The 24,604-nt window shown below is 47.1% G+C and overlaps 2 protein-coding genes across 2 annotated transcripts in view; both read left to right on the forward strand.

Moving 5' to 3' along the window:
• Nucleotides 1–6,162: 6,162 nt before the first annotated feature.
• LOC311242898 (dual specificity protein kinase CLK4-like) lies at nt 6,163–18,021 on the forward strand (the record flags this gene model as incomplete). Its single annotated transcript, XM_084331961.1, has 10 exons — nt 6,163–6,253; nt 6,598–6,664; nt 7,062–7,178; nt 14,774–14,940; nt 15,067–15,161; nt 15,289–15,418; nt 15,529–15,611; nt 15,721–15,800; nt 16,330–16,420; nt 17,821–18,021. The coding sequence occupies 10 exons, from the start codon at nt 6,163–6,165 to the stop codon at nt 18,019–18,021; spliced, it is 1,122 nt and encodes a 373-aa protein (XP_084188087.1).
• A 4,914-nt stretch (nt 18,022–22,935) lies between these two features.
• LOC311242899 (uncharacterized protein) overlaps nt 22,936–24,604 on the forward strand; it is a gene marked incomplete at its 3' end in the record, with an annotated part of 128,447 nt that continues 126,778 nt past the window's right edge. The window contains exon 1 of the mRNA XM_084331962.1: nt 22,936–23,664. Coding sequence (XP_084188088.1) covers nt 23,212–23,664 — 453 coding nt within the window. The 5' untranslated portion in view covers nt 22,936–23,211. The remainder of the gene's footprint in view (nt 23,665–24,604) is intronic.

Below are 24,604 nucleotides of genomic sequence, written 5' to 3' on the forward strand. Positions count from 1 at the left end.
GTGGTTTTGCTGTGGAAAGAGACAATAGAGAGACAATACAGACCCTCTCCCGGTGGCTGGCGGTGCACAGGCATCACCCACACTTTCACAATTTCCCAGCGCGGAATTGTCTAGTCTAGATTACTATACACCTTACAAATATTGTATTTGTCATGAGTCATTCTCCTTGGCTAATCTTTGCCATCTGTTGGATTTAGCCAGTTATATCTTAGTTCTTGGCTCATGATAGTCAAAACCATATCACAACACTAAAAATAGATTTTTTGATTATCTTTAATTTATCTTAGAAAATAGAATCAATTATCAGCCCCCCCACCCACCCTAGTACTGCTAACCGTAAGATAATGCTATTTGAGATTATGACTAGGTTTGCAGTGGGCTTGCCTGAAATGTATGCTTGATTTGTGGATCTATATAACATGTTGCACTTTTTTTTTTTTTTTTTTTTACTTTACAGGTGCAGAGATGCAGATCTTCGTGAAGACCCTCACCGGCAAAACCATCACCCTAGAGGTTGAGCCAAGTGATGCTATTGAGAATGTCAAGGCCAAGATCCAGGACAAAGAAGGAATTCCCCCAGACCAGCAGAGGCTGATCTTTGCCGGCAAGCAGCTGGAAGACGGCCGCACCTTGTCCGACTACAACATCCAGAAAGAATCCACTCTCCACCTTGTCCTGCGTCTGAGGGGAGGCATGCAGATCTTTGTGAAGACCCTCACCGGCAAAACCATCACCCTAGAGGTTGAGCCAAGTGATGCTATTGAGAATGTCAAGGCCAAGATCCAGGACAAAGAAGGAATTCCCCCAGACCAGCAGAGGCTGATCTTTGCCGGCAAGCAGCTGGAAGACGGCCGCACCTTGTCCGACTACAACATCCAGAAAGAATCCACTCTCCACCTTGTCCTGCGTCTGAGGGGAGGCATGCAGATCTTTGTGAAGACCCTCACCGGCAAAACCATCACCCTAGAGGTTGAGCCAAGTGATGCTATTGAGAATGTCAAGGCCAAGATCCAGGACAAAGAAGGAATTCCCCCAGACCAGCAGAGGCTGATCTTTGCCGGCAAGCAGCTGGAAGATGGCCGCACCTTGTCCGACTACAACATCCAGAAAGAATCCACTCTCCACCTTGTCCTGCGTCTGAGGGGAGGCATGCAGATCTTTGTGAAGACCCTCACCGGCAAAACCATCACCCTAGAGGTTGAGCCAAGTGATGCTATTGAGAATGTCAAGGCCAAGATCCAGGACAAAGAAGGAATTCCCCCAGACCAGCAGAGGCTGATCTTTGCCGGCAAGCAGCTGGAAGACGGCCGCACCTTGTCCGACTACAACATCCAGAAAGAATCCACTCTCCACCTTGTCCTGCGTCTGAGGGGAGGCATGCAGATCTTTGTGAAGACCCTCACCGGCAAAACCATCACCCTAGAGGTTGAGCCAAGTGATGCTATTGAGAATGTCAAGGCCAAGATCCAGGACAAAGAAGGAATTCCCCCAGACCAGCAGAGGCTGATCTTTGCCGGCAAGCAGCTGGAAGACGGCCGCACCTTGTCCGATTACAACATCCAGAAAGAATCCACTCTCCACCTTGTCCTGCGTCTGAGGGGAGGCATGCAGATCTTTGTGAAGACCCTCACCGGCAAAACCATCACCCTAGAGGTTGAGCCAAGTGATGCTATTGAGAATGTCAAGGCCAAGATCCAGGACAAAGAAGGAATTCCCCCAGACCAGCAGAGGCTGATCTTTGCCGGCAAGCAGCTGGAAGATGGCCGCACCTTGTCCGACTACAACATCCAGAAAGAATCCACTCTCCACCTTGTCCTGCGTCTGAGGGGAGGCATGCAGATCTTTGTGAAGACCCTCACCGGCAAAACCATCACCCTAGAGGTTGAGCCAAGTGATGCTATTGAGAATGTCAAGGCCAAGATCCAGGACAAAGAAGGAATTCCCCCAGACCAGCAGAGGCTGATCTTTGCCGGCAAGCAGCTGGAAGATGGCCCCTTGTCCGACTACAACATCCAGAAAGAATCCACTCTCCACCTTGTCCTGCGTCTGAGGGGAGGCATGCAGATCTTTGTGAAGACCCTCACCGGCAAAACCATCACCCTAGAGGTTGAGCCAAGTGATGCTATTGAGAATGTCAAGGCCAAGATCCAGGACAAAGAAGGAATTCCCCCAGACCAGCAGAGGCTGATCTTTGCCGGCAAGCAGCTGGAAGACGGCCGCACCTTGTCCGACTACAACATCCAGAAAGAATCCACTCTCCACCTTGTCCTGCGTCTGAGGGGAGGCATGCAGATCTTTGTGAAGACCCTCACCGGCAAAACCATCACCCTAGAGGTTGAGCCAAGTGATGCTATTGAGAATGTCAAGGCCAAGATCCAGGACAAAGAAGGAATTCCCCCAGACCAGCAGAGGCTGATCTTTGCCGGCAAGCAGCTGGAAGATGGCCGCACCTTGTCCGACTACAACATCCAGAAAGAATCCACTCTCCACCTTGTCCTGCGTCTGAGGGGAGGCATGCAGATCTTTGTGAAGACCCTCACCGGCAAAACCATCACCCTAGAGGTTGAGCCAAGTGATGCTATTGAGAATGTCAAGGCCAAGATCCAGGACAAAGAAGGAATTCCCCCAGACCAGCAGAGGCTGATCTTTGCCGGCAAGCAGCTGGAAGACGGCCGCACCTTGTCCGACTACAACATCCAGAAAGAATCCACTCTCCACCTTGTCCTGCGTCTGAGGGGAGGCATGCAGATCTTTGTGAAGACCCTCACCGGCAAAACCATCACCCTAGAGGTTGAGCCAAGTGATGCTATTGAGAATGTCAAGGCCAAGATCCAGGACAAAGAAGGAATTCCCCCAGACCAGCAGAGGCTGATCTTTGCCGGCAAGCAGCTGGAAGACGGCCGCACCTTGTCCGATTACAACATCCAGAAAGAATCCACTCTCCACCTTGTCCTGCGTCTGAGGGGAGGCATGCAGATCTTTGTGAAGACCCTCACCGGCAAAACCATCACCCTAGAGGTTGAGCCAAGTGATGTTATTGAGAATGTCAAGGCCAAGATCCAGGACAAAGAAGGAATTCCCCCAGACCAGCAGAGGCTGATCTTTGCCGGCAAGCAGCTGGAAGACGGCCGCACCTTGTCCGATTACAACATCCAGAAAGAATCCACTCTCCACCTTGTCCTGCGTCTGAGGGGAGGCATGCAGATCTTTGTGAAGACCCTCACCGGCAAAACCATCACCCTAGAGGTTGAGCCAAGTGATGCTATTGAGAATGTCAAGGCCAAGATCCAGGACAAAGAAGGAATTCCCCCAGACCACCAGAGGCTGATCTTTGCCGGCAAGCAGCTGGAAGACGGCCGCACCTTGTCCGACTACAACATCCAGAAAGAATCCACTCTCCACCTTGTCCTGCGTCTGAGGGGAGGCATGCAGATCTTTGTGAAGACCCTCACCGGCAAAACCATCACCCTAGAGGTCGAGCCAAGTGATGCTATTGAGAATGTCAAGGCCAAGATCCATGACAAAGAAGGAATCCCCCCAGACCAGCAGAGGCTGATCTTTGCCGGCAAGCAGCTGGAAGACGGCCGCACCTTGTCCGACTACAACATCCAAAAAGAATCCACTCTCCACCTTGTCCTGCGTCTGAGGGGAGGCATGCAGATCTTTGTGAAGACCCTCACCGGCAAAACCATCACCCTAGAGGTTGAGCCAAGTGATGCTATTGAGAATGTCAAGGCCAAGATCCAGGACAAAGAAGGAATTCCCCCAGACCAGCAGAGGCTGATCTTTGCCGGCAAGCAGCTGGAAGACGGCCGCACCTTGTCCGACTACAACATCCAGAAAGAATCCACTCTCCACCTTGTCCTGCGTCTGAGGGGAGGCATGCAGATCTTTGTGAAGACCCTCACCGGCAAAACCATCACCCTAGAGGTCGAGCCAAGTGATGCTATTGAGAATGTCAAGGCCAAGATCCAGGACAAAGAAGGAATTCCCCCAGACCAGCAGAGGCTGATCTTTGCCGGCAAGCAGCTGGAAGACGGCCGCACCTTGTCCGACTACAACATCCAAAAAGAATCCACTCTCCACCTTGTCCTGCGTCTGAGGGGAGGCATGCAGATCTTTGTGAAGACCCTCACCGGCAAAACCATCACCCTAGAGGTTGAGCCAAGTGATGCTATGGAGAATGTCAAGGCCAAGATCCAGAACAAAGAAGGAATTCCCCCAGACCAGCAGAGGCTGATCTTTGCCGGCAAGCAGCTAGAAGACGGCCGCACCTTGTCCGACTACAACATCCAGAAAGAATCCACTCTCCACCTTGTCCTGCGTCTGAGGGGAGGCATGCAGATCTTTGTGAAGACCCTCACCGGCAAAACCATCACCCTAGAGGTTGAGCCAAGTGATGCTATTGAGAATGTCAAGGCCAAGATCCAGGACAAAGAAGGAATTCCCCCAGACCAGCAGAGGCTGATCTTTGCCGGCAAGCAGCTGGAAGACGGCCGCACCTTGTCCGACTACAACATCCAAAAAGAATCCACTCTCCACCTTGTCCTGCGTCTGAGGGGAGGCATGCAGATCTTTGTGAAGACCCTCACCGGCAAAACCATCACCCTAGAGGTCGAGCCAAGTGATGCTATTGAGAATGTCAAGGCCAAGATCCAGGACAAAGAAGGAATTCCCCCAGACCAGCAGAGGCTGATCTTTGCCGGCAAGCAGCTGGAAGACGGCCGCACCTTGTCCGACTACAACATCCAAAAAGAATCCACTCTCCACCTTGTCCTGCGTCTGAGGGGAGGCATGCAGATCTTTGTGAAGACCCTCACCGGCAAAACCATCACCCTAGAGGTTGAGCCAAGTGATGCTATGGAGAATGTCAAGGCCAAGATCCAGAACAAAGAAGGAATTCCCCCAGACCAGCAGAGGCTGATCTTTGCCGGCAAGCAGCTAGAAGACGGCCGCACCTTGTCCGACTACAACATCCAGAAAGAATCCACTCTCCACCTTGTCCTGCGTCTGAGGGGAGGCATGCAGATCTTTGTGAAGACCCTCACCGGCAAAACCATCACCCTAGAGGTTGAGCCAAGTGATGCTATTGAGAATGTCAAGGCCAAGATCCAGGACAAAGAAGGAATTCCCCCAGACCAGCAGAGGCTGATCTTTGCCGGAAAGCAGCTGGAAGACGGCCGCACCTTGTCCGACTACAACATCCAAAAAGAATCCACTCTCCACCTTGTCCTGCGTCTGAGGGGAGGCATGCAGATCTTTGTGAAGACCCTCACCGGCAAAACCATCACCCTAGAGGTTGAGCCAAGTGATGCTATTGAGAATGTCAAGGCCAAGATCCAGGACAAAGAAGGAATTCCCCCAGACCAGCAGAGGCTGATCTTTGCCGGCAAGCAGCTGGAAGACGGCCGCACCTTGTCCGACTACAACATCCAAAAAGAATCCACTCTCCACCTTGTCCTGCGTCTGAGGGGAGGCATGCAGATCTTTGTGAAGACCCTCACCGGCAAAACCATCACCCTAGAGGTTGAGCCAAGTGATGCTATTGAGAATGTCAAGGCCAAGATCCAGGACAAAGAAGGAATTCCCCCAGACCAGCAGAGGCTGATCTTTGCCGGCAAGCAGCTGGAAGACGGCCGCACCTTGTCCGACTACAACATCCAGAAAGAATCCACTCTCCACCTTGTCCTGCGTCTGAGGGGAGGCATGCAGATCTTTGTGAAGACCCTCACCGGCAAAACCATCACCCTAGAGGTTGAGCCAAGTGATGCTATTGAGAATGTCAAGGCCAAGATCCAGGACAAAGAAGGAATTCCCCCAGACCAGCAGAGGCTGATCTTTGCCGGCAAGCAGCTGGAAGATGGCCGCACCTTGTCTGACTACAACATCCAGAAGGAATCCACTCTCCACCTTGTCCTGCGTCTGAGGGGAGGCATGCAGATCTTTGTGAAGACCCTCACCGGCAAAACCATCACCCTAGAGGTTGAGCCAAGTGATGCTATTGAGAATGTCAAGGCCAAGATCCAGGACAAAGAAGGAATTCCCCCAGACCAGCAGAGGCTGATCTTTGCCGGCAAGCAGCTGGAAGACGGCCGCACCTTGTCCGACTACAACATCCAGAAAGAATCCACTCTCCACCTTGTGCTGCGTCTGAGGGGAGGCATGCAGATCTTTGTGAAGAGAACCACGAGTGTTGAGGATGATGACGAGGGTCACCTAATCTATCGCAGAGGAGACATGCTGAGAGCGAGATGTATAGAATATATACCTTTTTCTACTGTTGTTCACTCTACTATCTCTCTCACACTTACCCTCTCTCTCTATTGTTTGTTTTTGGATTGTTTTGTTAAAAAAAAATATATATTTTTGAGTAACAATAACGTAATTTGTAGAGTTAGATTACCGCTCTGGCGGTGTTGTAACAACGTAAATGGAATCTTGCGCTGTATGCCAGCGGCCTCCGGTTCAGAAGCCTGTGGTCGTGCCGCAGCCGAACGGAGCTGTTTCTAATAGTGAGATGGTCAGCAAGGGGGGCAGATATTTTCTTTACTCCCGTCATTCCTGTGGTCCTAACTATACCTCTTTATTCCCTGTTAGATGAGGTTGTGTCTACTCTAGGAGAAGGTGCCTTTGGGAAGGTCGTCGAATGCATTGATCATTCTAAGTAAGTCTATTGAGAAATATTACATTGGATTCAAATGTATTGTCATCATACAGCACAAGCACAGACTTGCAACGGAAATAAGTTTGGCATCCAACCAGAGTGCAAATGAAACGGTAAAGTGCAATAGTGATATATAATGTACAGGTGATTAAACTGGGTATAAAATATATAAATGAGTACAACTGAGTATAGTGCTAATCGGATGTATGTAGAGTTGTAGTATTAATGATACAGGTAGTAAGTCACACTGGCCAGCAGCGTAACTAGTAACCGTAGGTAAGGGATGCGTACAGATGTCTAATATGTGAGACGAGTGATTGGAAGGTCTTTTCTGTGACCGTTGTTCTTTGTCCTCCTTTTTATAAAATGTCTCTTCTGTGGTTTCTCTCTCTGCCAGAGACGGAGCTCGCGTGGCTCTGAAGATCATTAGAAACATAGACCGCGACCGCGAGGCGGCGATGTCTGAGGTGGAGATCCTCGACCAGATGAACTCCCTGGATGCTGATCGCAAACAGTAAGCACTGCTATAGGAGGCGTGGGAGAAGTGGTAGACGTAAAGGGTTGAAGTGAGCCCTTTCACTACCACACTACAGATGGTTAACCGTTTGTAGTGTGGTAGTGAAAGGGTTAACCTTCTGTGGTGTGGTAGTGGAAGGGTTCTGTTTCACACCTAGCTCACGCTCAGCGTTCATTGCATATATCTCGTTCAGCATATATACACTGAATAATTTTACAAATGTACCTTTAAATGCCAGCATTCATCTGGCCACACCCCCATCCGCTTACCTATATAAGCAGGGGTGGTGCCACACACTCATCTCCTTCTCAAATTTCATCACAAGCAACGTGTTGCTCATATGCCCACTTGACGTGGAGAAAAATATTGTTTACAAGGAGAGGAAGAACAAGGAGATACGTTGACATCATATCTTTATTTTCTCTCTCACTATTTTCGAGAAAATACGGCAATGTTGTCTTCGTCACTGGAGTGTCTGGAAGATGGTGATCATTCTAAAAACCCTCCACCGGTTTTCGTATTGGGAGCACGCCGCTGCATGCTTCTCAACTGCAGTTCCTTGCTGTGTTTGTTGGGGTGAAACCTTTCAGGCCACAGCTGAACTGTAAGACGTGCCGCTGTTGTGAGGAGCGGTGGGTTTCAGGTTGGGTGAGTACTGTCGCTGGCAGGCTTCACTTGTCTGTTAGTGCTATGGGGGCTACTTGACAATGTTTATGAAAACCGGCCCCAGGCTAGGGTCCTTTGTTCAGCCACCTAGGCGACAGAAGACCTTGGTCTGAAGACCATTGTAGTTTTAACTAGTGGGCCGCGACCATTAACACTGGTGATCCCTGTGTTTTCTGGACGAGTGGGTATCTCCCTGTCACCGTGTAGCCCCTTCTTTCATATCCAAATGAGAGTATTCCTTCACGAGGAGATATGTGCATGGATGTTCGATAGCGGAAGATCCATGTTCAAGTCAGCTACACAGGCCAGTTTGGTATTGTGCTGATTCCGTCGGGTGTTGGTAAAATCACCGTTGTAAAGCTGTGTTGACATCTTGTTTCTCTTTTCTCTTAAAAAGTGAGGAGGGTTTCAGAACAACGGCCTGTCTGGGTGAGTGTTATGTCATTGTGTACAAGTTCAGGTGATGGCTGCTTAGCTTACGGTTAGCCAGTCAGCTGTTAGCTGCGGCGTTAGCCTGCTGGGATCACTGCGTGGCCTACAGAGGTTAGGCCTGCTGTTAGCCAGTCAGCTGTTAGCTGCGGCGCTAGCTTGTGATCACTAGGAAACGTTAGCTTGCTGCTATCGGACAAGGCCAGCGCGAGGTAGCTTCGGCTACTCGCGCGCCGCCGTGAGCTCCCCTCTGGTCGCGTGCGCCGTTCGCTCGGCGTCTCGCGAGCAGGGGTAATTGCGACCGACGGTTGGAGCGGCCGTTAGCTTAATGCTACTCTGTTGAACGTGCTTTGATTATAACATGTTTTACACTCTTGACTACGACGTCATCTTTGACAGGGGATGTTCGTCGACCCTGCCCTGAGCCAGGACGGCAAGGATTGCGTCAACAAAGGGACCGTTGCGACGGGTAGAGCGGCGCCGCTGCCCGGATCGAACAACACAGGACGGCTGTGTTCCTACGGTGTCTTGAGACTGCACTTCGCTGATCTACGTTCCGGGTAGGACAAGGTTTGACCAGACCTTATAACACGTCTTCTGGTTTTTACCTTTCTAAATGTTTTGTGAATAACGATGTTTTCCCAAAACGTGTGTTGCTGCAGTGCATTTAGGATACGACGCGAGTTATGTGTGAACTGTCTTTGTCACTGGCAGTTAGCTTCTCCGTGCAAATCGGGTTGTTACAGATGTGAAAATGATCTGGTTGTTGTGTGAGAAACATTGTAGTATATTTCCACAGAATCCTACAATAATCTAAGGTTATTGTAGTACAGTACAATGGGATTGCTTATCTGGAAGGAGGAGAAAGGGATCATACGTGATAGAATTGTTGGTCTCCTCATCTGACTTAAAGCAGATGAAGAATAAACGTGTACGCCAGACAAACCAGAACTGTAGTTCAACTCTTCTGATTTATTTGAGCCAGGGCCAAGAGTGAATAAAAGGTTGCCTTTCACATACAAAGGATTATCAGACAACATTAACATGGCTGCTGTGTACAGGAATCAACAAGGTTTGCATCTCAAACCCCAATATGTACATAAAACAGTCACTCGTTAACATAATTTGAACATAGAGAATTTACTGTACACATTATACATGAGTAAATCTGGTTTACAGATCAGGGATCTGCACATTACTCTAATCTATAAACAACCATTGGTGTTTCCCATGATTTACTCACGTAAAATGCAATCAGCTCACAGTAGTCTCTGGGTGGGGAGCGGTTGGAGCCGCAGACCTGGGTTGGGTGGTCTGGGCTCCTGAATAACACTATGTTCGCCCTTATATCCTATAATTTCTAGCCAATAATAGCACATTTTACTAATATGGTTGGTCCAATCCGGCATCTTCTTGTGGGGGGGGTTGGTTCTTGTCTCCGGGTGGGGTGGTGTGATGTCATCTTCCCTCAGTGATAAGAAGGGGGGTCTTTATGGCCCCCCCTTCCTTGATGTGGTCTCAGTGATCAGAAGGGGGGTCTTTATGGCCCCCCCTTCCTTGATGTGGTCTTTCAACTCAACTGATTACAGAGGCCTGTTCCAATAAACCTTTTACCAACTGTATCTCCCGTATATATGAATTTACCCATTTCTAATATTATGGTTTACTCTTTTGATACTAAACAGTTGATTAATAGATAACTTTGTTTGTGACTTAGTGTCCATGACTAATCATCTCTTCAACGAGTCTAAACTGGTCTGCCCTGTGGTCAACCCAGCTGTCTCTGATCAGCATTTACATACAGTCAGTTCGAGAAGGTGTCGTTTGTTCTCTAATTTAGTCATTGCTTGAGTGGGGGTTGAAATAACTGTTGCTGTTGTTATCTGATGCAACTGTCTCAACTGACAGTTGAGACTGTTTAGCCACTGAGTCCACTCTGCTATTGAAAGGTACATCTGGCTTTACATTTATGGTTCTCTAATTTATTCACACATATTATTTATGAAATTCAACGTCAATATTTACCACAACATCATGTGTGTTTATATGTACCGTGTACTCACAACTAAGGTAACTAACCTATGAAGCTATGCTTAGTGACAAGTGAGTAAAAGAATGTTCTTTTCTCAGCCTGTGATGACAATGAACAGTGTGTTCACATATTAACAGGTTTTCCTGTTTTAACTGGCCGTATTAAGGGTAAAATAAGAGGATTGTGTTTCCCCCCGGTTCCCTGGGGACTTTTTCATCCTCCTATCAGACATGTTGCACTACATTGTGTCTTTTGTGTGGTAGGGATGCGATGTAACCCTTAGCTTGATTGCTGAGGTTGTGCTAAAACTGCTGGAGAAACTTTATTTTCCTAAAAGAAAAGATTGTTTGGTCGCTGTCGTGTGTGCTTAGCAAGGCCTGTGGCCGATACTAATCGAGAATTATGTATTCTCTCATTATGAAAAACGGCGTTCCTCTGTAGAGTGTTTTTGCCATTTTTTGTAGGTGATGATGGGTTGTGTGTGTCATGTGACCTACAACTGGGTTGGACTGGCCACAGAAGCACATGTGTATGTTGGACCGGGGCTCTTAGAGCCCTCTCTATTCTGTGTTTTTTCCTTAGTAAAAATCAGATAGCAGGTTAGCTCATGCGCTGTGTGGAGCTGTCAAACGCTTCATAGAGCTGACTATGACTGTGTCATATTCTCTTTTTGTCATTACATCGTATCATGGGTGTGGGGTCGTAAAGGGGTGAACTGGTAACCTTTCCTCTCCCCCTTGTTTCTGTCGGTCAGGGGTACACCCCCTGTCCTTCAAGGTTCCCGTCACGTTGCGGTTCGGCACGTTACGGGGGGGGGGGGGGGTTTCCTGGTACCACGGCCTGGAATATTGGGCGTGTGCACCGCAGAAATTCCCCCGCCATAGAGTACGTCACCGTGCGCGTCTCTGTTGGTAGGACTTCCGTGTGCTGTTCAGGTCCATGTGATGGGTCTGTTTCAGGGGGGTGGTCAGGGCTCCTCACCAAGCGCCTATTCGGGCCTTCTGTGAGTTCGGACTCCTCCTTCCATGTGAGGGAGCCTCCATCAGAGTACAGAGCCTTCCTCCTCAGATTGTCAAAGTGAGTGGACCCTCTAGAAGGTGTCCTATTCTATTGTGTATGTATTCGATTCATTTCGATTATTGAGTGTGAATGGGTTCAGTGCCTCTTCCCCGGAGAGCCCTAAAACCAATTTTTTACATGGCTCAAGGTGCAATATATTCTTTTCAATCTGTACAGCTCGCGTGGGAAGTCTCTCTGGGGATCCCCGTCTCCTTCCTATGGGAGGGTGGTGGGATGTAAAAATGTGAATTTTTTTTACCCCCGGCTGTGTAGACTGGGATACATACTGTTGGTGCTTCCTTCTTTTCTATTCAAAAAGTGTTGGAGTTAGGAAGTGTCACACCCCTCTTGTCGTTCCCCTGGGCGCCTTGGGGATTCAATGACAGGTCTAAATAGCCTGTTCATTGATGGGGGTGTAAACAGGCGACTGACTGGCACGCCTTGGTTGCTTGTGGTTAAAACGGCGTTTTTATAAAGCAACTGAGATGGGGGTTTTTCCTCTTCCGACGACCACATCCCACGACCTGGGTTGGTTATCGACGGATTCTCGTTCATGTCTGGGGGATGATGACGGAATGGATCTGAACATATGTAGAGGGGTCTCACACCCTTGGGGTGGGCCACCAGGCGCGGTTCGCCCGAACGTCTGGGTGGCGCCTTCTTTTCATGTTAAGATCGACACGCATATCTGCCCTTTCTCCTGGAGTAGGCATGTCGGCGTGGTTAGGGCACGGGACTGGTTCTGGTCACGCTGGTCCGGATCAGTTGAACCCGTTGTCCGCCGGGGATGCAGATCTGCTGTTCTGGTACCCTGAGGGACTTGGGCTTTTTTCAGGGGGAAAAATGCCAGGTCGGTCCGGGTGTCACAGGGTTAAGCGCTATGGAGACCCTGGTTGGGTACGTTTTTACTCAGCACTGTCGTAATGGCTTACGGCCATGCCAACATGTACACGCTCGATCTCGTCGGATCTCGGCCGCTACACAGGTTGGTCCTGGTTAGTACTTGGTTGGGAGACCGCCTGGGAATACCAAGTACGGTGTGCTTAGGGGCTGGTTCTCCATTCTTTTTCGCTCCTCTCTCACGCATGGCGAAGAGGGGCCTGTTGGGGTGGTCTTTGACCTCCTCTGGTGACCCTGTGCTTCCCGTATCGCCAGGCCCGGTCCGAGGTAATGTTTCGTCGACCCGTAGGCCTGGGTTAACCCTTTTTTGAAAACTGAAACACTTGTACTGCGGTATAGCCGGTGTATACCCGCAGGTGTGTTTTGGAGTTTTTTCTTGAGGGGTTATAGGAACAACCACCGCATTGGGTAACGCCAAGGTGGTTGATTCCCTGGTGTGTTGGAGCAGTGTCAACTCTCGGGTTCACCGGTTGAGGGTGCCCCTGCACGTTCGTGACGTCTGCCAATCGTGTCAGCCTTCTCTGCCTCAACCCCTCTGGGTGGGGGTTTTTAAATGGAGGCTTGGTCATGCAACACCGCCAGCTTCCGCTCCTTCCGCCGGGGCGGCTGTGTTCAGCTGTCCCCTCTGGCGCCTGTCTCGTCCGCAGTCTCCAGGCTAGGGTTAATAGCCTGTTGCCTGGTTTTTCCCCGGTGCGCTGCCTGCTTCCGTTGGTTAACCTTTTTTGTGTGCTTACGGCCATGCTGACTGCCTGTTGCAGGGTCAGTGTGCCAGGCGGTGTACTATTGGGGGGACAGGGCCCGCTCGGCTGAGGGGCTTTTGTCCGAATACGCTGGCGATGTGGGGGGCGGGGCACTACGTGCCCACCTGGTGGGGTCTTGATGCTGGCATCATGGACTTCTCCGGGCCCCCATTCCAGGGAGTCCAGTCCTTTTGGTGGGTCTGGGTCTTCCTTCGCGCTCCGCTGCTACGGCCTTGCCACGGGGTTGGGTTTGCCCTTGACCCCGTGATTCTGGGGGCAGTAACGCGGTTGTTTCCCTCCGTTCGTTCCCGGGTGGCATGCGGGTTGTGCGTGTGTGTAGTCGTGGGGTCAAGCCACGGTCTGCTCACCCTGTGCGTTGAGTTGCTTGAGTGCCTCTTCGCACGGTCGGGTCCGTCGCCCTCCCGTGAAGCCACCAATAGGGGGGGTGCCCTCCATTAGGGTGGGTCGGGGGGGCTCGGCCCTCCCTGGTCTGATGGTTGTGGGGGGCCTCAGCAGGGTACATTTGTCGAGCTTCTAGCTCCCGCTCAGCTCCTATTATGCAATGAACGCTGAGCGTGAGCTAGGTGTGAAACAGAACGTTAGGTTATGACTATAACCAAGTTCTGTTAACACTTAGTGAACGCTCAGCGTTTAGACGACGCTGCAGGCCCTTGATTTTTCATTCATTCATTGTGATGAAATTTGTTGGGAAGGAGATGAGTGTGTGGCACCACCCCTGCTTATATAGGTAAGCGGATGGGGGTGTGGCCAGATGAATGCTGGCATTTAAAGGTACATTTGTGAATTTATTCAGTGTATATATGCTGAAGCGAGATATATGCAATGAACGCTGAGCGTTCACTAAGTGTTAACAGAACTTGGTTATAGTCATAACCTAACGTTAACTGTCTAGTGAAAGGGTTAACTGTCTGTAGTGAAAGGGTTAACCGTCTGTAGTGGTAGTGAAAGGTTAACCTGTAGTGTGGTAGTGAAAGGGTTAACCTGTGTTGTGATTGTGAAAGGGTTAACCCTTTGTCATCTGGTAGTGAAAGGGTTAACCTTCTGTAGTGTGCTTGTGAAAGGGTTAACCCTTTGGTAGTGTGGTAGTGAAAGGGTTAAACCCTCTTTGCACAGCTGCTGAAATAACAAACGTATGTGTGACCACGTTACTTGGATGTATTATGCCGTGAACTGCCGGGGGGGGGAAGAAAATAATAATAATAATAAATAAAAAAAGAATATATATATCTTTATTACAAACGCAATGTAAAGAATGGGATAGACAAAAAAAAAGATCATGTATATTATTAAGAATTATTTGATAATCATACCCACTAATATTTGTAATCAAATAATGCACCCCCTGGTGACTCCCTCCCCTAATAAGGAATGATGCACCGTAGAAAAGCATGCTCCCATTTATAGAAGCCATCAGATAATTCATCAAATGAAAGAAGCCTGGGGCGGAGTGGGGCGCCCTCGTGGCGCACCGCCATAGTGCCTCGCACACCTACGCGGCCGGCCCGGGTTCGCCTCCCGCTCCCGGAGATGATTTGTCGCATGTCCTCTCCCGTTCTCCCTCTCCTCTGTCGGTCCTGTATGGCCATAAAAAATGGAAGCTGTAAAAACGCTAAAATAAATCTTTAAAAAATAAAATGAAAGAAGCCTGTGCCTTTTTTATCTTAACCCTCTCTCTCTCTCCCTCTCTCTCTCTCTCTCTCTCTCTCTCTCTCTCTCTCTCTCTCTCTCTCTCTCCTCTCCCTCAGTGCGTGTGTCCGCATGCTGGACTGGTTCGACCACCATGGCCATGTGTGTATAGTCTTTGAGCTGCTGGGCCTGAGCACCTACGACTTCCTGAAAGAGAACAGCTTCCAGCCTTTCCCCATAGAACACATCCGACACATGGCCTATCAGATCATCGGAGCTCTCCAATGTGAGGAACACACACACACACACACACACACACCACAGATCAAAGCCTGGGATGTGCAACTTGTTTTTAGTTACGGTTCTTCATGTGGCCTGTATTCATTCATCGCCCTCTCTGCTCTCATTGCAGTTCTACATAAAAACAAGCTGACTCACACAGACCTGAAGCCTGATAACATTCTCTTCATAGACTCCAAGTACGACATCAAGTACAATAGCCAACTGGTACGTACTGAATTAAGCTTGACGCTTGCTCTCCCAGGGGGGAGGTCATCGTGCCTGCTCTGATCTTTTAAGTATGTTGTTTTGATGCCTCGGTTAAACGTAAGTTTTATTTTTAATTTTCTCTCAGAGGCGAGACGAACGCACGTTGAAAAATCCAGACGTGAAAGTGGTGGACTTCGGCAACGCCACCTACGACCACGAGCACCACACCTCTGTGGTGTCCACACGGCACTACCGCGCTCCAGAGGTCATTCTGGGTAAGAATCTCGCTCGTGACACTGCGTTCATTCCTTTGATTTCTTTTATTTTTTCATTTGTATTGTGTGTGTTTTTTTGTTTTGTTAAGTGACCTAATTGTCTCGTTCAGATCTGGGCTGGGACCATTCGTGTGACACGTGGAGTCTGGGCTGCATCCTCATCGAGTACTATCTGGGGTGCACTCTCTTCCAGGTAGGTTGCAGCAGGGCACAACCCAAGATTTTTCTTTTCCTTTCTCTTGCTCAAATTCACCTGAGATTTCTGTGAGATGAATTAATCTTTTGATATTTTCCCTCATCAGACTCATGACAGTAAGGAGCACCTTGCTATGATGGAGCGAGTCCTGGGCCCTATCCCCTCCACCCTCATGCAGAAAACCAGGCACGTCCATGCTGTCTAGCTCCTTCGTTCACGTGTCCCTTCTAGAGATCTTAGTGGGCATTATCATTGGATGCTGAGTTCCTTCTAGAGATCTTAGTGGGCGTTATCATTAGATGCTGAGTTCCTTCTAGAGATCTTAGTGGAGCTATCATTAGATTCTGAGTTCTTTCTAGAGATCTTAGTGGGCGTTATCATTAGATTCTGAGTTCCTTCTAGAGATCTTAGTGGAGCCATCATTAGATGCTGAGTTCCTTCTAGAGATCTTAGTGGAGCTGTCATTAGATTCTGAGTTCTTTCTAGAGATCTTAGTGGAGCTATCATTAGATTCTGAGTTCCTTCTAGAGATCTTAGTGGAGCTATCATTAGATTCTGAGTTCTTTCTAGAGATCTTAGTGGAGCTATCATTAGATTCTGAGTTCCTTCTACAGATCTTAGTGGAGCCATCATTAGATTATTGAGTTCCATACGGTGTGCTTGTTAATGATTTATACATTGAGTTCTGGTGACTGACTGCTTTGTCTCCCATTAGGAAACGGCGCTATGTCCACCACTGCAAGCTGGACTGGGACGGAAACGGGTCCTCAGGGAGATACGTTAGAAAACACTGCAAACCTCTCAAGGTAAGATCTAAAGGACCCTCCGCCAGCAAACAGTGCTTTGAGACGATTCTTTTTTTTGTATTTTATTTTTTTATTATTTTTTAAACAAACACATAAACAAACATGACAACACACGATAAGATATACAAGCATTAGTTGTCAGTGCACATCCAATGAGATCACATTTTAGTTAATTGTCTTATATAGGATATACCCTTAATACCTGTTATCTAAAAACCTACACACATATGCTCCAGCTCGTACCCCCCCCCCCCTTCCGTACCCCCCATTGGATAATCCATCCATTTTCCCTCGCTCCTAACCAGACATTACCATTATATGCTAGCTTTTATTTTCTCCACCACGTCTAACCACAATGTCATTTTGGATTCATTGAGACCCAAAATTCTTGCTGTAGATATTTCTTGATAGATCACATCGAGATATGTAATAATCCAGACCTTTCGGCACATTTTTTCCGGTTGGAACCATCGTGATGCTATCAGCTTTTTAGCTACTGTGATACCCGATAAAACCAATCTCTTTAGCTGTGGATGTACTGCACACTCAAAAACATCATTCAGCAGTAGTACAGAGGGGTGTACAGGTATATTCCAAGTTAAGAGATTTGATAGTTGCTGGGTCACCTTTGAGACAATTCTATTGTCTGTGCCTCAGGTGTTTGGGGGTAAAATAGAATGGTAAATGTCCATATTTCTTTGGGGATATGGGTCAATGTAAAATGTTTTTTTTACATTGTTGTAGCCATAGAGAGATTCTATAACTCTTAAGCTTTCAATGACTTGTAGTTATCGCCGGAATGTTCCATTCTGAACATTCTAATCTCGCGTGTGACACCGTACACCCAGGGTTCGCACAAGGTCCTTGAAGTGCTTAAAGTGCTTGCTTTTTGTCAAAAAAAAAAGTCTAGGCCTGGAATTCCTTAAACAGCCAATTATTTTTTAACAAGGTGCTTAAAAAGTCATTGAAATTCAAATCAACCATTCACAATGAAAGTTTTGTTCATCCATGATAAAATAGTTCTGAATCAAGAAATATTATTGTTTTTAATCTAAAGTGTCGGAAATTGGTTTTAAGCCATAAATATTTTATCTGATTTTCTTTTCAATAAAAAAACGGCATTTAAAAGTGAATTGTATCCTTTTAAATGCCCTTTTTAAAATGGAAAATAGTGCTTAGAAAAGTACTTGACCCTTGAATAATGTTTGAACCCTGGTACCCCTGGAAAAGGGTCACTTTGAATCGTAGTGGACACAGAGAGACTGACTTCCTACGCCTCTCTCTCTCTCTCTCTCTCTCTCTCTCTCTCTCTCTCTCTCTCTCTCTCTCTCTCTCTCTCTCTCTCTCTCTCTCTCTCTCTCTCTCTCTCTCTCTCTCTCTCTCTCTCTCTCTCTCCACAGCAATACATGTTGTCTCAGAGCGAGGCTCACCAGCAGCTGTTTGACCTGATAGGGAAGATGATGGAGTACGACCCGGCCAAGCGCCTCAGTCTGGACCAGGCACTTCGGCATTCTTTCTTCTCCTGCTTCCGCAAAAGCACTCGCAGTAGCAGCAGAAGCAGTGTGCGATCCATATCACGTTATCTCAGAGCGCTTCCCTGAGTCTCGCAACTGCCGAGAGAGAGAGAGAGAGAGAGAGAGAGAGAGAGAGAGAGAGAGAGGAGAGAGAGAGAGAGAGAGAGAGAGAGAGAGAGAGAGACGCCCGCGGAAAGAGAGAGAGAGAGAGAGAGAGAGAGAGAGAGAGAGACGCCCGCGGAAAGAGAGAGAGAGAGACGCCCGCGAGAGAAAGAGAAAGAGAGAGAGAGAGAGAGAGAGAGAGAGAGAGAGAGAGAGAGAGAGAGAGAGAGAGAGCAGGTTGCTTCGTCTTCTTTGTAAAATCAAAATTGGTTAGAAAAACTTTCGACCTTATCCTGGATGCGTCTATTTGTGCCTGCAGAGTGCAGACTGCAGTGCAGCGCCGCCACGCTCCGAATGGTGAACGCAAGAATAGCATGCATGTTCCATGCGTATTACGAGTAGGGTATATCTGCAGTGCCGCCCGCAACCCCATAGATTTATGCTATTGTCTATTACGGTGAATTTGTGCGGAAATCATTAATACATCAAAATAGCCTAATTTTATTATTATACACGATGATGACGATATAGAAAATTACAGAAAAATTTGAAATGCATGGCAAAAGTAGCATTTATTTTCAGTAATTTAGAGACCCCCCAAAGATTCACAAATCATGTATTCAGGTGAGCTGATGTCTGATCTAAGGGAGCCATGGCTCCCACAGCTCCCCCCGTGGATCGCACCCTGAGCAGAAGAGACTGAACAGTCACCCACCCCCCCCCCCCAGCCTGGCCCGCTGACGCCATGATATGCCTGGATAAATAAGGGTTAAATAAAAAAATCTGCGTGGCTCGACTGGCCAGCCTTTACTTGAAGACTCTCAGGGAGAGGTGTAATATCTTTGACTGTATCAGTCCGCCTGCTAGGGGGTGTTAACCTCAGGCTCCACCTCCATACAAAACCATTTGGGTTCTCGAACGATTCCCATATTTGCAGACGTCCAAATTTCGCTTTCTGATTCAGTGGGTTGATCGATATGATACGATATATTGTGGTCCAGTGATTTTTTTTAATTATGTATTTATTTACCAGGGACGATGCCCATGAATCAACTTTTCGGTTTAAATGTGCCGTAGTTGGCTAATGAGTTAATTAGCATACAAGCATACATCCCATTTCTGCTTTGCACTAGATAGTACTGTACATTAGTACACTGCATAGTATTGTGTATTGTATATTATATGGTAACTCAGAACATTGTACATATGTCTATACCGAACACTGTGACCTCATTTTCTTCTTCTAAATTCATGCTATATTATGTTATTATGTTATTTGATACTATCTTGTCTAGCACAGTCTCTGGAGCGTAACAGTAAGAAGCATTTTGTATGAAAGTATTCTGTACTTCTGTATGACAACTATTAAAGAACTTGAACTTGAACTTGAAGAGTCCCTGCTTGGCATGCATGCTTCTTTTTTTTATACGCAGGGAGGAAACTCAAGCGAACATGGGGAGAACATGCAAACGCCACACACTTTGTGATCCAGCTTAACACAATCATATTCTTATCAAGTTAACCTGCATACAACCAAAACACATGTCACGCTCAGCACTTGAACAGAAAAACCCGAAGCGATATGGCAACAACAAAAAAAGAAACCTCCTGAACCGCTGGTTTATTTTCTGATGCAGTAACAATCTGAATCGACACGTGTTGGGCGTCGCGTCTGCGAAATTTGAGATGGTCTTTTTGAATCGATATATCGAGCCAAATCTTCTGTATGGTTACACCCCTGCCGCCTGTCCTTAGACCACAGTTTCTCACCAGTGGCGGCTCGTGGATGCTTCGCCACTAGGGGCGCTATACCAAACATTTTGCAAACATGTACAGTACCACGCAACCGACTCATGGCAAGACGTGAGCGATTCGACTCACGCTCACGGCAATGAATCGGCTCTTATGAACGAGTCGCTCAGCTGTTACTACAACAACACACAACCAGTCAAATAAAGTATAGTCTAATTCACAACTTGAAACACAATATATAAATAGAAAAGTTAGAAACAAAACTCGCTCCGTCTCCAAACACACGCAGATCTCTCCCTCTCTCCTTCTCTCTCTCACACACAGCGCGACGTGGAATCGATTCGTTACACAATCAGACCTATTATATACCAAGAATAACTTCAGTATGAGTACAGGGCTGTACACATATTTTGCATATTGTTAAACGAGCCAAGGCTAGCTATTAAACTATCGATATGAATCGAAAATCTGGGACCCTGATGTAAACAAGACAAACGTCTTTCTCTGGTCTGCATCCCCTTAACAATTGTGTGTATTGAGCCGTACTGTATTGTACCCATTCTGCAATCTGTTAATAAAGTTCTCATTCATTCATTCATTCATTCAAACATAGACGATATTGAACAAGCCATAATCCACGTATTTTCAATCCAAAAGCGAGAGAGAGACTCACTGTTTAGTTGACACGTCCAGGGCAGGAGGGCTTGCCTTGATAAAGTAGTGTATAATCCACTGTTGATGTATTCCAGACCACTGTCCACTGTGTCCAGACTGCATCCGCCATATAGCTTGTTAGCCAAGTGTTAGCTTGTTAGCAGAAGCACCACACAACACAAGTACTTCATTCCTTTGTCCATTTCCGCTCGAACAGACTGCAAACTACCTGGCGTTCTATCGCCATGCTCTAAGACAAACTCTAACCTTAACCAACTTTGAAAGAGTGCCTAAGCTTAACAGTCTAAAGAACTTGCAGTCACGGCACGCTCTGCTGCCTGCATCTCACAACAACACAACAACACAACTATCTCTCACCAACGGACCAACCTAGGAATAAGCTAGAATTGGAACATTAGAAATTGGATTCGGCCAATCAGAGATCGTCTCTGTGAAATTCTGCTACGGAAAAAAATACTGGCGTCGGCCAATCAGAGAGCGTCTCCGCGAAATGCGGCTACAGAAATTCTTGACGCTACTGGCTAGACAGCTTCAAATCGCGCCCGGATTCCAACATAATAGTCATATTTCAACGCACAACGCGTTATGCACTGATTGGCTGTGACGGATACAGCGATCAAACTGTGACGCGCACTCAGAGCGCTATCGCGTCTAGCCCGGGCCGAGAAATACGAAAAAATAAAAAAAACGTCACTTCCTGCTCAGGAAAACGAGTGTTTTTTTATTTTAGATAATAACGTTATATTGTGCATTGGAAATACAAACATACTTAAAATGAGTAAATATTATTCATTTTAAACATGTTTATATTATTTATAGGGCTATAAAACAAAAAACTAAAAAGTTTTATTTTCTTCTTCTCTGATTTAACAGCAGGTGGGGCGGCGCCCGTGCGCCCCTAGTGGCAGAGCCGCCACTGTTTCTCACCCTGTCACTCAAAGACCAGCGTACGTTTCCTTCCGGAGGGAAGCCAATGACTTGACTTATTGTTTTCCACTCGTTTTATTCTTAATTTCATTTCCCCCCCCCCCCTTCTCTTTTATGGTCTTAAATCAAGCAGTGTGTAGCTTCTGAATGTGTACTTGTGTGCCGAGCCTGGTACAGCTTTGGTTAGCCATAAAAAAAAAAAAGCCTCAATCAGTTAGTCCATAGGCTTTCTCTGTCGGGAAGCTGACTTCTTACTGAATGACATGGGTTGAGAAACACCGCTTTAGTTGTTTTCTGTCCTGCCGGCGTTAATTTATTAAGCATTGTCCAGCTGTAGCTGCTCTATTGCAGGGCGAATAAATATTTGTAAATATACGATGTCCCCCTTTTTCCAGTGTGAATGGATTTGGAACTTTTGTGATACCAGTGTACTTTTCCTCAATAAAAATGATTTTGTTGTACATGAGTTTGTGTTTCCATATTTATCTGTGTGATCCAAATGTAAACAAAAAGCTAGCCCCGCTGTGATTTTTATTTTTTTTAATGACAATGAAGATGTGTTTTAATTCTCTTAATTTCTTGACTTGGCTCGAATTGGTAATTTTTGTTTAGTTTGTCATTGTATTTGCTGTGTTTTGTGTAGGTAATCATTGGGAGTAAAATAGACCTATTCCCCTGCTTATATTAGAGGAAAGTTCCATACAGATTATTCTCCATCTACAGTTCAAATACTTTCAAAGAATGAATGCGAATATAGTCCACATTTAAGATAATCCAACACAATCACTGATTTGTCCTTTCACTAAATATGAATTGTGTCCGATAGTAAATGTGCTTAAGTTGCTGTGACCCCCTTGGTGCACAGGGTGGCAGTAGAGAGCCGTTATATCGCACCCTTGACTACAGTAGGTTGGGCTCGTTCTGCCGGAGTGGGATGGAGTGTAAAGTACGGAGTACATGTCAGTTAGGAGCGTGGTGGAACCAAACAACACTGGGCCATTCAGAGTTGTAGTAGGAGAGTAAACTCAATTACCCAGCTATTTGATTGTGAAATAAGTTTACCCACGCCTGTAAAACCCCGTTAAAATCGTTATGATTTCATTCACAACAAGAGCCTATAGATTATTATTGCCGGGATCAAATTGATTCGAGTTCCGTGAAAATAGGATATAATGTTTGTGAATTAAACATTAAACAAAGGGATATACTAATTGATTTCACCACCAACGGATAAAAAGACATCGCGTCGTAGTAGAGAATCCAACGCGATTCGCGTCCCACCACTTCGTGCCCCCCATGGTACGAAAAATAAAACGCATGTGGTATTTGCAAAAAAAATGTGGGCATGACTTTACTCTGACGTCCAGCAGCAAGACACGCCACCACCAGTCAGTCGCCTCTAAGTGAAAGTTATCATCATCATCCACCCCACGTGGTCCGCGGGGCGGCGCAGCACCTCATCCAGTCCAACGTGCAGCAACTGTTTCCAAAGGCAAACAACTTGTTGGACCAACTGCTGCTTTCTTCCCACACTTAGAAGAAGGAAACAAACGACCCGAACAAGTTTAGTGCGCGACTTCCCCAGTTGGAATCCAGATCGCTCCCATCTGCCTGCCTACCTGCGCCCTTGGCTACACTATTACGCACACCGCAGCGCAACACGCACCCATCTGATCTGCGCCCCTGGACACACACACGCGCACTCTCTCAAAAAGACGCACTTTGCGCTTTGGACAGTTTTGACTTTGGGGTAATGTTGAATGCGCTCAAAGAGTCTTGATTATAGGATTTAGTCGCTGGCTTTTGGAACTACTACTATACATGTATTACGAGTCTTCGGGACATTGCGTTCACACTGTAGCGGGACTTTCCTCCTCCAACATGGATACAGGCGCAGCAGCGGCGGCGCGGGACTCGAACGTGGAGAGCAAGCAGCAGCAGCCGGAGGAGTGCAGCAGCCACTGTGCGCCCAACAACATGAAGCCCGGCGGCGCGGCGGTGACCCATCATCATCAGCTGCTGGGGCGGCTGGCAGGCGGCTTCCCCGTCGCCGTGTGCCTGGTGTTGTCCCTGGGCTCCGTGGCCGCCTGTCTCCTGATGAGCGTGAAGACCTCCCGGCTGGAGAGCCGCCTGCAGATGGAGATGGACCGGGTGTCCGTGTCGTCGTCGTCCTCCTCCTCCTCCTCCTCCTCCTCCGGCCTGCAGCCGCTCCTCAGCGAGGACGGCTCCCTGGTACCCGAGCTGAGGGGCCACATCGGGAAGCTGGTGGAAGAGGTAACCCCCCCCCCCCGACTGGAAACACGTTTCAAGTTTTTTATGTTTTATTTGTTACATATAATGTGCATTACAGTGAAATGCTCTGTATGAGCCCCCCCCTGAGATTGTGCTTCATACAGTAACAAAATTAAAAAAAGTTAAAAGAATAAAGTCCTAAAACTTGTGGGTCGCCTGGCCTATTTAGAAAATCCCTGAACATGAATTTGCATCAGTTTGTGATAGATTATTAGTTACTGGGTATTGACACGTTTCAAGTTTTTGTTTTATTTGTCACATATAATGTACATTACAGTGAAATGCTCTGTGTGAGCCCCCGTGAGATTGTGCTAAAAAAGTTAAAAGAATAAAGTCCTAAAACACTACAAAGTCCTAAAACACTAAATATACAATATACAAACTAAGTATAACCTAAAGTACTATAGTGTACTTTTGCATGGTTTGCAATTGCAGTACAAAATGCTAACAATAAAGTACAAATGCAAGCTTTTTATTAAAATGCAAAAATGCAAGAATGAGATATATAGGGATGCCGTGCAAAGCTTTTTGTATAATAAATAGATAAAATATGGTGCAGTGTTGAAAGTGTGAAACAAACACGCCGGATAAATGTAACGGATGTTTATTTTTGGGGGGTTTGTTTGTGACGCCGGAGAGAAAACTCCGCTATAAACGCACCGATCCATGTGCGTAAAGTGTGCGTAATCATGCAGGATTTTACAAACAGCAGACCCGGCGTTGAATCATAGTCATAGCCTTATTGTTTCCCCCTTTACAATCACGTTTAATTATATATATAATATATATAGCCCTATACACGGTTCAAGCATTCATGCAGCTGGCCAATTAGTTTGCAATTACAGCTCTTTTATTGGCGACATAACTGCTGGTGATAGAGGCACGGACCTCTAAGTATCACATGAAAAAGAAAACGGAGGAA

The sequence above is a fragment of the Notolepis coatsorum genome, assembly GCF_963971535.1.
Source record: "Notolepis coatsorum genome assembly, chromosome: 16".
Lineage (NCBI taxonomy): Eukaryota > Metazoa > Chordata > Actinopteri > Aulopiformes > Paralepididae > Notolepis > Notolepis coatsorum.